This window comes from Lycium ferocissimum, unplaced genomic scaffold, assembly GCF_029784015.1.
Source record: "Lycium ferocissimum isolate CSIRO_LF1 unplaced genomic scaffold, AGI_CSIRO_Lferr_CH_V1 ctg60, whole genome shotgun sequence".
NCBI lineage: Eukaryota > Viridiplantae > Streptophyta > Magnoliopsida > Solanales > Solanaceae > Lycium > Lycium ferocissimum.
Window position 1 is genome coordinate 196,680 of NW_026726189.1, and position 13,132 is coordinate 209,811.

The 13,132-nt window shown below is 35.2% G+C and overlaps 1 protein-coding gene and 1 pseudogene across 2 annotated transcripts; one reads left to right on the forward strand and one right to left on the reverse strand.

The window, feature by feature from the left end:
* Window positions 1–6,149: 6,149 nt before the first annotated feature.
* Window positions 6,150–8,303, forward strand: LOC132045084 (aspartyl protease family protein At5g10770-like; annotated as a pseudogene).
* Window positions 8,304–8,789: 486 nt separating this feature from the next.
* Window positions 8,790–12,879, reverse strand: LOC132045083 (probable folate-biopterin transporter 3). 2 transcript variants are annotated; one of them, XM_059435606.1, is made up of 6 exons: window positions 12,308–12,879; window positions 10,637–10,896; window positions 9,962–10,057; window positions 9,701–9,871; window positions 8,966–9,607; window positions 8,790–8,875 (listed from the first exon to the last, which is right to left on the reverse strand). In XM_059435606.1, exons 1-5 carry the CDS (start codon window positions 12,669–12,671, stop codon window positions 8,996–8,998), a joined length of 1,503 nt encoding a protein of 500 aa, XP_059291589.1. In that variant the 5' UTR covers window positions 12,672–12,879; the 3' UTR covers window positions 8,790–8,875; window positions 8,966–8,995. The 2 variants fall into 2 exon arrangements, with proteins under 2 accessions (XP_059291589.1, XP_059291588.1); XM_059435605.1 differs by having other exon boundaries at window positions 8,790–8,879; window positions 12,308–12,878.
* Window positions 12,880–13,132: the final 253 nt, after the last annotated feature.

Genomic DNA, 13,132 nt, shown 5'->3' on the forward strand with positions numbered 1-13,132 from the left:
ACTATATATACGTTAAAAAAAAAAAAAAAAAACCTTATACCTACAGTGTAATATTTTGCCGAAAGGGTTCGGATGAACCCCCTTGTCTCTACCTAGGTCCGTCCCTGCATATTATAAAGTGTTCAGACATTTGAGGGAAAAGGAAAAAGGAACTTATATTACACAAGTGCAAATAACAATATTTAGATGAATAAGTGACGTGTTTGAGATAAATGCTCACCATGCTTCAATGTTAATCTTGCATAAACATTAAATTGTCTCCAATAAATCAGAAACATCAATAGGAAAATAGAGTGTCTCTCTGCAAAGAATTTCTAATCTATAATAAAAGCCAAAGTAAATTGAACACGTCAAACTAAAAAGCTATACTAATATCTCACTACTACTAACGGAAACAAAGCACAACATTGTTACCAAAAATCAAAAGATATATAAAAATACATCATATATATTAGATAAATAACATGATATGATTGCAAATTATATTATGTGAGCCTTGAAAGTAATATCATTATTCCAAGAACAAATAATTGCCATTAACATCGCAAACCGGAGTTTTTTCTTTACTTTGTGCGATGCAAAGCCCTTTTACCCTAGAAGCATACATTTCAAAGTTAATCACCGAATTGGAAAACGTTTACTTCCATAAAAATGCACACTTTAAAGAAAACAAAGGAAAAAAATCAAAAGGAAGTTGTGACAGGAAATGTTGGCATTATCATATATAATATTAGTATCAAGGAGGAAGATATATAGTAGTAATTAATTACTATGAGATACCAAAGGACACAAACTGAAAACGGATAAAACGAAGATAAGAAAGGATCGAAACGCATATTGGCAGTAATGTATGAGACTTTAATAAGGGGCTGCTTTAATATTAGGTGACGTCGTGGCCTTGTTTTCTTTCCTGACTTGTGTTATTGGCCTTTTAGTATAACACATTAATTAATTTTAAAATGAGAAAAAATTCAAAAAAAGGAGAAAAAAGATAAATAGGATTGGAGTATGTAGAGAGTCTTACATCAATTTTTACATTAAACTTTATATTATATATAGATTAGCAGAATTTGATTATTGACGGAGTCAGCATGTCCCAATAATGACTTTGCCAAAATGCTAGCAAGCTTAGGATTATAAAGTTGTAAGTTGTTAGCAACCTTATAAGTAATCTGATTAAAGCGTTCAAGGGATCATGATTAACAAGTAGAATTATGAACTATGGAGAAATTTTAACTGATTTAGCCTAATCAACCGCTACAAGCGGATATAAAATTAGTACGATGGAGACTATAGTCAAGGCAATATATCACCTAACATCATAATGAAATCATAAATGATATTGTCTCTTGAATTTTAGGCAAGGCATGAGTGCGGAAATGTTCAATTGCTAACTGTGGAATGAATCCTAAGCCTTTGCATGATGGTAAATAGGCCTGATTCCAAAAACTTAAGTACATAACAATAATTATAATAATAGCCTGTTCAAACTCGTGAACTCACACCGCTATTGAAAGGCAAAAAACAAAAGAAAAAAAGTTTGATGTCTTCTTCTCGACGTGCCTATGATTTATATATTACAAGTTGCTTTGAGTAATGTAGACATCTTTCAAGTTGTCAAGTTTTATTATTATTGGGTACAGCTTTATTTGCTTTATTTTTCTCTCTTTAATATTATAAGTGCTCTGTCGGGGTCTTGTATGGTTGGGTGGGGTTTGGACTCTAAAAAGGAGAAATGGAACTACAGTTTAAAAACTTCTTGGGATTAGACTCAATTCATTTGATTTGGAATAGCAAAGTGAGAAAAAAGGGTGCAAATCAATTAAAATTTGGTACTTTAGTTATTTTCATTGGGATGTCAATTTGATGAAGTAGACTACCAGCTTTAAAATTAAGTTAGTCGGACGGAGGTAGGATAACTATATACCAAAGACAATCTGAACCAATCTAATCATATAACGTCAGTTCAAAGGGAAATAATAAACCAAGTTTTGAAAATATTTAACCCTTCTTTGCAAGAAAGTCTATTATGCTTTATGTTATTTGGAGGCAATTCGATCGACAATCCTAGTACTTTGCTTTAATAAGATTGCATATAAGAGGATCTTGACGATACCCCTACTTATAGTTCGTTTGTTTGGCCAAAACTTTGGAAAAGTTAAAAAGTATTTTTTTTATTTTTAAAAAAGAATCAAGATGTTTTGTCGGTCTTTTTAAAAAACATAAGTGCTTTTGAATAGCAGCAAATGATATTTTTCAGAAGCTGAACAAATGATTTTTCCTATAAACACTTGTAGGATCTTGGCTAATCACAGATTGTTGGTCTAATATACTCTCCGAAGTACTTTTTCAAAAACACTTCTGGCAAAAAATACTTTTCAAAGTAGATTTTGAAAGTTTGATCAAACAATTAGAAGTGGGTAGATTTTTGGCGTTTGGTCAAACAATTAAAGGTGACCTTTTATAGTATGATTAATAACCACATTTTATAGTTAGAATTGATAAATAACCAATAAATTACTTGATATAACAAATTAAAGTACACTAATGGAGTAATTTGTATAACTTAAATGTAAACAATACGTAGCTATTACAAGTTCGGCAATCCTATTCCTACGAGGAAAACTTTACCAAATTACGTATCCACATACTATAGGTGTCATAAGCTACGTTGTGTGGACTCTTCAAAAGTGATGTTACACTTATGTTATTTTTAAAAAATTCGACAAGCACCCAACAATATTTTTAAAGAGTCCCAATATCATAGGCCCTAAGTGGTGTGGACATAACAGATCCCCCACATTGTGTCCACCCAAAAGTCATCCAAAACGAAGCACTTAGCTTTGTATGCAGTAGCACAGTACTGTACCTTTGGTAAGTTGTGACAGTTAGTAAGCGTTTGGACATGAGATTTGAAACCGTGAGATAAAATCAGCGTTTAGACATGTATTTCATCTCATGGTTTCAAGCCATAGTTTGAAATCCCAAATCATCCAAAAAGGCATGATTTGGGGTTTCAAAATTTTTAAATATAAAACTTGATCCATAAGTTATTGTTACATCTCATAAATTTTCGCATCATCGTAAGCAAACTAACGTGAGTCCAGAGAGGCTATGATACGCCTATAAGGTTAAGGAAGACTTTTAATAAGTGTTAGACAAGTATTTAAAGATTTCGGGATCAAGCGAAGCGAAGAAATTAAGTTTGTTGAAAATTTGGGAAAACTTGGCAGAATTTTGGACATGATTTTTGGTCCAATTTCAAAGAGACATATCTCCCAGGATATGAGGAGTTACGGAATCCATAACCTATGCAAATTGAAGTTCGGCGAGTCTTCTTTCCAATGAACTGACAGATTGCATTTCTGTGAAGTACGGGATGAAGTACGGCCCGTACAAAAATGTACGTCCAGTAGATTTTGGACGTACTAAACCTGAAATTTCCAGAAAGTTGAAAATTTTGAAATTTTTTTACCTCCAATGTATGGGATGAATAGTAACCCGTACTTTGAAGTACGGGATGGACAGTAACCCGTACTTTGCCCGAATTTTTCCAGAAACTTGAAGTTGGAGCCATCATATAAAATTATTTCCCACGACTTGGGCCTCATTTTCACCCAAAAATAAATCCCTAATCTCTCCCTAAGCTTCCCTTAACATCCATAAACACTCCAAATCATTCCAAATCAAATCAAGAGAAGATCAACCTTGAAAACCTAATTTAATTTATGGAAGTTGGATGTTCTTGCTTTCACTTGGAGCTGTGGGGATTAAGTCTCGGAGCAAAGTGTGTGAGTTGTAATTCTTCAAATACAAGGTATGTTCTTCATCTTATCTCTTATGTTAAGTTGATTTGAAGTTTAGCAAGCCTTAGAAAGTGAAAAGAGTTATGGGGAGAAGTTCAAATATGAATTGATGATATTTTGAGTTGTAAATTAACTTGAACTATAATTGTTAGCATGTTATGAGTATAATCTTGTTATGAGGGGTAATAATGATGTTGAGGAAGTTGTTCTTATGGATTGTTCATGAAAAGAAGTTTGGGGTTGGATTGAGTATGATTGAAATGTAATCTTTTGATTATGGAATTGTTGATGTTTTTATTGTGGTTTTGGGAGTTGTTTTTGAGTTGGAGGAAATAGAAGATATAAGAGGAAATGCTGCCCAATTTTCGTTAGCTCATTTATTAATTTAGTTTGACCATATAAGCATTTCAATTACTTACCCAAAGTGCGAATCATCTTGAATGTAGATTTACGAGCTTGGGAGGATAAGCGTTGAGTAGTTAAGGAGACGACGAGGTATGTTAAGGCTAACCCTTTCTTTCTAAAGGCATGATTCCCTTATTGTGAACCCATACGTGATATCTATAATGTCCTATTCCTAAAATTGCTAGAAACTCATAATTCTCAAGGTTCCTATGGTATTGTTGATAAAAGTTCCTTATGATGATGATGATGATTCCATTTCTAAAGATACCAAAGCTTATAGTTCTTGATGTTCTCGTGATATTATTAAGCTTGTTTCATGATTATTGATGTTAATCATTGATGTCGATCTCATCTTATGATTTTGTTCCTTCAAGGTGAGATATGTTCATGATGGTAGCTCCATAATGATAATCGGAGGTTTATCGACCTTACGTCACTCCGATAGAGTCCTAGTTTTTATTTGGGCTCTCATGCATACTTTATATATATGTATGTATTTTCTCACACCGCGCCGCGCTATAGTCGGTTGGGCAGAAATGTAGATGTGCACGCACCACCGGTGGCGTGGTTATGATGTTACCCGTACGCGGATGCCCGGATGCGGGATGATATGATACATGGATCGGGTTGCACATTCCGCGTACAATATATATATATATATATATATATATATATATATATGAAAAATGTTTTTTTTTAAAAGCTAAGCATGCGTGACGTCCACCTTAAGAGGCATCAGATGTACAAGTTATCTCTCTTATCTTATGATACATTCCATATCTTTATTATGTTGTTATTCATGCCTTACATACTCAGTACATTATTCGTACTAACGTCCTTTTGCTTGGGGACGCTGCGTTCATGCTCGCAGGTAGGCAGGGAGACGAATCAGATCCATAGGTGCTTCATCAGCGATTTCTCAGGAGCGCTCCACTTGCTTCGGAGCTGCAGTCTAGTGGTATTATTCTTTTGTGTACATATTTGGGCACGGCGGGGTCCTGTCCCTTTTTTATGATTTCATGCACTCTATGTAGATGCTCTTAGACAGATGTATATAGTTAGATGTTCTATAACCTCATCGGTTCATATTTTTGTGTATCATTTTGGGCAGCCTTGTCGGCTTGTGCATATGTACTTAGTTGAGGATGACTATATAGATGTGCATTTATCTTTTAGACTCATGCCCTTACAGATTATGATAGTTATGAGTTATCTTTGTGGTCCACCTAGATATAATTATGAGATGTATGAGAAGAGGTGCTCGGGAGGTTAGCTCCAGGTGCTCGTCATGGCCCTCTGGTTGGGTCGTGACAGTTATATTTTGTAAAAAAAAAAAGACCCATACGTTGGTAGATATTTTTAACAATTACTCCCACCAACCTTTATTTATGTCTACCATGTAGGAGGATTATATTAAAGAGTAGTTACATTACTATTCATGTTAATTTTTTTTTTATTAAACTAAAGTTTGATCAATTGATGTTGTATTTTTTAGAAAGGCCTTCTAGTAGCGTATTAGTTTTGTTATGAACTATGACTTGCTCATTTGGTAAGATTGTATAAGAATTGAGAATATTTTGTTTCACAACTTATGGGGTTTTTATGTCTATAAAAAAAATACAACTTAAGAAATCCAAATTGCATGTCCAAACATGATTTCAAATCATGGTTTCATGTCATGATTTCAAACCATATGTCCAAACGGCTCCTTAATTCCCGAGTCCTTATCCATGAGATGTCTTTGGACCAACCAATAAAATTATACTATTTCTGATTAACAAGCCTCATGAAAGCTAAGTACCCCGCATTGTCCAAAAACACACAACTCCTCTAACAAAAATCACTTTCTTTTTCCCAAGTATATGCACGTGAATTCCCAATAATTTCTCATGCATTTGTGGGGTCCCCTTTCCCCCAGCCCCACTCCTTTTGTTCTCATGCCTAAGTCCATTTCCTAAGAATCTCATTCTCTCTACTCTTTTCTCCTCCTAACTTATTCCATAGCTTATTCTAAACCTTTCTTGTGTTCACCTTCAAAAAAAGCTGGAAATAGTGCTTAAAAAACAATGTCACTTTGTCTATATTCCATTGTATTTGCTCTGCTATTTCTAGGACCATTTGGTCATGGAGATGAGGAACTATTTCTCCCACTCAAAACACTTCAAAGGATACGGCACAACCATAATAAGCCAACTTGTTCATCTCAAAAATCAAGTGAGTCTATTGCAAAAAAAAAAAAAAAAAAAAAAAAAAAGAAGAAGCCATTGTAGACATATTGATGATATAGAAAGATGACTATCTCAATAAAAAAAGTTGTTGTTTTGATGTATTATCTGATATTTGGATTATCTCAGGATTGTAGTTCAAATCTTAAATTCTGCTTGTTCTGATGATTCAAACCCTTCTATCCCTTTTTGATGGAATGCAAGTTCCAGTTTTCTGTCAAAAACAAAAAATTGTACTATGGTTGTTAATTTAGCTTAATAGCAGTATGTTTATTATCAAACTCTTTCTTGGGATCTGCTATCAAAAATTCACAACTTTTCATAAATTCTCCAATCCCTATAAAGTAAACAGTATGTGACCAGTTTTGTTAACATAAACTATTATCATCTGTGGTTCTCCAGGAAGTGAAAATGGAGCAATAATACTGGAAATGAAGCACAAAGATTACTGCTTTAGATCAAGAGGTGACTTGAACAAAAGGCTGCAGAAAAGATTGCTAGCTGACGATATTCGAGTTCGTTAGATACAATCCCATATCAAGAATATCACTTCTCAACAAGTTGAGGCCTCTAAAATTCCTATCAATTCAGGTGTCTCAATGCAGACTTTAAATTACATTGTCACCGTGACATTAGGCGGTCGAAATGTGACAGTTATCGTAGACACAGGAAGTGATCTAACTTGGGTGCAATGCCAACCTTGTAGATTGTGTTACAATCAACCAGAACCCCTTTTCAACCCCACAATTTCTCCTTCGTTTCAATCGGTCGCGTGCAATTCATCAGCCTGTCAGTCTCTTGAATCTGCAACGGGGAATTCAGGATTATGTGGGACTAATTCACAAAGTTGTGATTACCTTGTAAGTTATGGAGATGGATCCTACACTAAAGGTGAACTTGGCCAGGATCATTTAGTTCTTGGAAGCAGTTCAGTTGACAATTTTGTTTTTGGCTGTGGGAGGAATAATAGAGGACTGTTTGGTTTAGCTTCAGGTCTTATGGGATTAGGAAGGAGTGATCTTTCTTTAATATCTCAAACTTCTGATGTGTTTGGAGGTGTTTTCTCCTATTGTTTGCCTTCGACTGATGCCGAGTCCTCTGGTTCACTAGTATTCGGGGGCGATACTTCAGTTTTCAAGAACTCTACACCAATATCTTACACTAAAATGGTTCCAAATCCACAGCTTTTTAGCTTCTATTTCCTCAATCTAACTGGGATGACTATTGGAGGGGTTGCTGTTCAAGATTCAAGTTTTGGTAAAAGTGGATTTCTCATTGACTCGGGCACGGTTATTACAAGGCTTCCTCCTTCCATTTACAAAGCTGTTAAGGCTGAGTTCTTGAAACAATTTTCAGGGTACCCTTTAGCACCAGGTTTTTCAATTCTTGACACTTGCTTTGACCTCTCTACATATGAAGAAGTGAACATTCCAACAATTAAAATATATTTTGAGGGTGGTGCTCAGATGGAAGTGGATGTTGCTGGGGTTTTCTATTTTGTGAAGAGTGATGCATCTCAGGCCTGTTTGGCTCTGGCAAGCCTCCAATATGAATATGAGATTGGAATTATTGGAAATTTTCAACAGAGGAACACTAGGGTCATATATGATACAAAGCAGTCACAAGTGGGATTTGCAAAAGAAACCTGCCGTTTCGTGTAAATGACAGAAATTTCTTAAGGCCAATAATGACTCGTTGGCGGTGATATCTTTACTACTTTGCTTAACATAGATAACTATTTGAGTTTTATGGTGACAGTAATTGTCAAGACTGTTTAATTAAGTGTAAAATATCCCATAAACTTCTCTTCATGATGTAACAGTTCTCAATCATTTTCTAAACTGTGAAAACAGTATATTGACTACAAGAGATGAATTTCAATTGTTTCCTGGAAAATGAATCTCTATAACAACACTGCTATGTTTTCTATGTAGAAAAGAGAAGAAGATGATGAATATTTGTTTTGTGTGACTCAAAAAATATTGATGCTTAATTATCTCGTCAGAGTCAACAATAGTGACAGCAAAAAAAAAACAAATTGGCATATTCTTTACAAGCATATGAAAACAGGCATCAGGCCCATAATAGAATGTCTCGACAACCGAGCCCATCCTTATGTAAGGACAACGAACATATTATAATAGTAATTTTTAAAGACAGGCAGCGATAAAATAAGATTTTAAAGTGGTAAATCCTAAGCCCTCCAGCCACAAAATGATTCCTATTTCTCCTCGAAATCACAACAAGGCCAGAAGAGCCAACCATATTAGCACATTTCAATTCTTGAGCTGGATATCTTGATATTACAAGCAGCAACAACAACAATTACGCCTCAGTCCCAAACAGGTCAGTGTCGGCTAAATGAATCCCAATTTGATTAAGATCGCTCACATTGCAGGGCAGGCCCAAGCCTGGACAAAGGAGGAGGGTTGCGGTAGGCTGGCTGCCAGCGTAAAACCTGATGTTACAAGCACTTTATAAAAGAAATTACAAGATCATTTGTAACATCAAACTAAGCTAAAGCCATACCAGATAAATATGACTTTGCTGGCATTGCACTCATGAATCTACTAAATGTTGATGGACATTGGTCACTAGCGGTGTCATCTCCAGTTGTTGAGTGCCCAAGTCATCGTCGCCCTTTTTTGTCTTCAACATCTCAGTTGGTAGAATAGCAGCACTTGGATCACTGCTTGGCACCAAAAACAGAATGCCAATTGGAAGGACTCTCGAAAAGCTCCGGATAACTATTGCTATCCAAAGGTTGTCAAATTGAGTTCTTGTGACATTCAAGGTGTGAAGTAACAGACCTCCAGCCCAGGATGCTGTGAGACTGCCAACATGATCAATCGACATTAGCAAAGCGAAGAAAGTTCCTTCAATGCCGGAGGGGCAAAGCTTTGAACTGAGTACAAGAAGAGGCATCCATCTTAGACGCCCAATCATATGAGAAATTGCTGCATCGGATACAGCAACAACATAATCAGGGATGCCAAACTGCAAATTTACTCGTGATACCAATATCAAATCTAGTAGTCCGGAAGCACCATATAATAGCTGAGACCAAAAAAGTACGAAACGAAAAGGATGGTTTCTAAAAGCATTCTGGTAGAGGAGAACTCCGAGAAGATAGCCTACTGCACCGACAGAAGATATGGTCCCTACAATCTCCTGCATAAATGTCAAAATGGATTGATATTCTGTGGTGAGGATGTTATTTGTCAACTACATAAGTAGCATTTTGAATAGATAAAATTCAAATACCTTTGAGAAAAATGGGCCACCCTTGGCATCTGTATACCAGTAAAACATTCCCTCGTGAATATGCAAACTCAATGCAAGAGAAATGTACATGTATAGACATGGCCTCCACACATGCTCGCATTTCATTGCCATCCACATAGTCTTACAAGCATCCAAGCAGTTTTGACCTACCTGTTGCAGAAACATACCTTAAAAAAACAAGTACAAATGATCAAGAAGTACCCTAAACTGCGCAAAGGGCAGTACGAAGTTCAAATATACCTGCCTGTATGCAACATTGCGTATAAAGGGTTCGTGCAGCAGCATTCCTACCAAAATGACCAGCGCAGCTGGAATGCTTAAAACTCCAAACACTCCCTGCCAGATAACATCTATCAGGAGACAATGAAATATCAAGTCACAAAAGGCAATGACCAGTAATTCAGGCTACTCATGCAGCAGCAGCATTAAGTTCATTCGACAGATAAGCGAGAGTAGGTTAAGCCACTAAAAAGACTGATGATGGCAAAAATTCTTGATAATAACTTCCCCAAATTTGAATATACATAGAGTCATACCTCTCTATAACAACATTACACTATAATAGCCAAGTTTTTTTTTGTTTTTTTTTTTGGAACTAATTTTCATGTTATGTTATATTATATGTTCTGTATAATAGCATTTCGCTATAGTAGCCAAAAAGCAACTGAACAAACAACGCCGTAATAGAAAGGTTTGACTGTCATATCTTAATTTTGATATTACTACAAACCAATATATCTGAATAATATCCAGTGGTTTCATCCAACAGGGAAAAACGTTTAAGAAGATTCATTAAAGAATCAAGAACAGTTCCTCAGGCTTGATAAATGATTAGCCAATTAGCAAATTGCAAATTAAAGCAGAAATAATACTCCTCCATTGACAATGATTGAATTAAGTCAAGAGATAGCAAACCTTAGATCCAATTAGATGAACCAAAAAGCCACTGATAGTGAACCCAATCAGCTGCCCTACTGAAGAGCTCACTCCACACAAGCTTTGCATGTCACTGGCAAGAGAAGGGTGGCTTATGCTGTTTTCTGTCACACAGGCATCAATAGTAACATCTGCTACTGCTTGCGCTGCACTGGCTCCCGTTAGGCACAACAAAGCAGACGCAAGTTGTAATTTGTGGTTGAGTGACAGACTCAGCATGGAAAAAGCACCAAGAAAACCTAAAGAACGAACAGAGGTAAGTCAAAAGAATTATTTTTTTCGTCCGTTATTTGACCACTTGAACCAACTAAAGGGTATCAGTCAACTATGCCTCGGTACCCTAATTGAGGTCAACTATATGAATCCTCGGTATCCATTGCTATATTTGGGCTTATTTTATTCCAACACTATATGTCTTTTAAGACAGAATAGGAATCCTCTACATCCATTCCATTCTCTTACATTTACGGAACTGTTGTTTTTTTGTCATCTATATGTATTCCTTAAGCATCAAAGATTTTATCTTCCTTTTAACCACAGTCTGATTTCCTTTTCCTACATTTTCCTCGCTGCTGGTGAAATGCAGTGTCTTATGCAGATTTTTCCAGCAGGTTTAATTCCATGGTTCTTTGCTTATATGATCCCAACAGAAGTACAGATACACCGAGAAATGAAATACTATGATTTATAGCTGAAACACAACAACTTCCATATAACTTTGCTATGATGCCAGTAAGCAATCAAATATTTTAGCATTCAAGACAGTGTTAAGCTGGTTTATATAACAGTGGCAACAAATATTGTCTTGCTCAGACTTCTGAATAAGTCAAACTGTCTAAGGAGTGGCAGCAATAACAAAAGTTTGAAGCATCTAATGGAAAATTAACCAATGAAGACTAGGATTTAGTTCTATTCCTATATGGTGTGTTGGTTAAAAGCTCATTAAATCAGAAGACATTGAAATGAGTAAAGTTCATAAGTTAAAGAAGACATTTGGTTTTTCAACATTTCAATTCAGAAGTTATTGGTCTGAGCAAACAAACCTAAATATTCATAAGGTTCGAATTTGAAATCACAAAAAAATATATAAACAGACAGGAATACTAAATGGATAATAGATGATGAGAAGAAATAAGTGGCACAGTCAAATCTGATGATTTACTTCAAGAAACATGAAACAAGAAAGATATTATTAATATTAACATCAATTTTCTTGAGAAATAAATGGTAACTTAGACCACCAGAAACACATTCTTGAAACATACCAGACAGGAATACTAAAATGGATAATAGATGATGAAAAGAAATAAATGGCACAGTCAAATATGATGATTTACTTCAAGAAACATGAAATAAGTAAGATAGGTACAAATACAACAGATATAATTAATATTAACATCAATTTTCTTGAGAAATAAATGGTAAATTAGACCACCAGAAACACATTCTTGAAACATACCAGACAGGAATACTAAAATGGATAATAGATGATGACAAGAAATAAATGGCACAGTCAAAGATGATGATTCACTTATAGAAACTCGAAATAAGAAAGATGCATACAAATACAACAGATATGATTAATGTTAACATCAATTTTCTTGAAAAATATGGTAAATTAGACACCAGAAACACATTCTTGAAACATACCAGCAAGAATGAAGTATGGCCTCCTTCTGTATCCTATAATAGGAAGAGTATCTGTTAAAAGACCCCAAAGGGGCTTCACCATCCAAGGTATTTGAATTATTCCAGAAACAATTTGAGCTTCAGAAGGTTGTAACTTTTGCTCATCCTTCATGTAATACTGAGTACTAATCTTGCTTAGACCTGAACTCACTCCCTGATTAATACCATAAATAATAGCCACACCTGACACAAAGCTCCAGTGGAATTCATCACATAGCATTCTAAACCAATAATATGGTTTCAAAATTAGTTCCAAGATTCTTTCTTTTTGGTTCTTGACTTTGTGAAGTTGCCCCTCTAATGGAAGTTCATCTTCTTGGTCCATTATTCAACTAATTGTTGTTGAGTGATTTCATGAGCAGTGTAAGATCCAGATCAAAAATGAAAGTAGTTTGATGAGTCAACGGGAACTGGAAAATCAAATAATGAAGAAGACATAAGGAGAAAAATATAAGTTTTTTATATGACCTTCTTCCCTCGGTTGCCACAACTTTCAAGCATAACGTAAAATATTTTATCTACTTGGTGAGGAGAAAATATATTTTTCTGTTTGAGCCCTCCGGCTCCTAGTTAGTTACTCCTCTGGCTTTTCTAGAGTCAAACAAGACAATTTTTTGTAGCAATTTATTTGTATGCCCTTTAAATATTATTATGATTTATAATATTTTTTGTCTAGTTTCTAAATATTAATTGTTTTTTAAAAAAGTTTAAAAATTGTATGTCCGAATTCACAATCAAAATAAAGAAGTTTGACTCTCGAAATCCGAACTGTGTCAGCTAAACAAA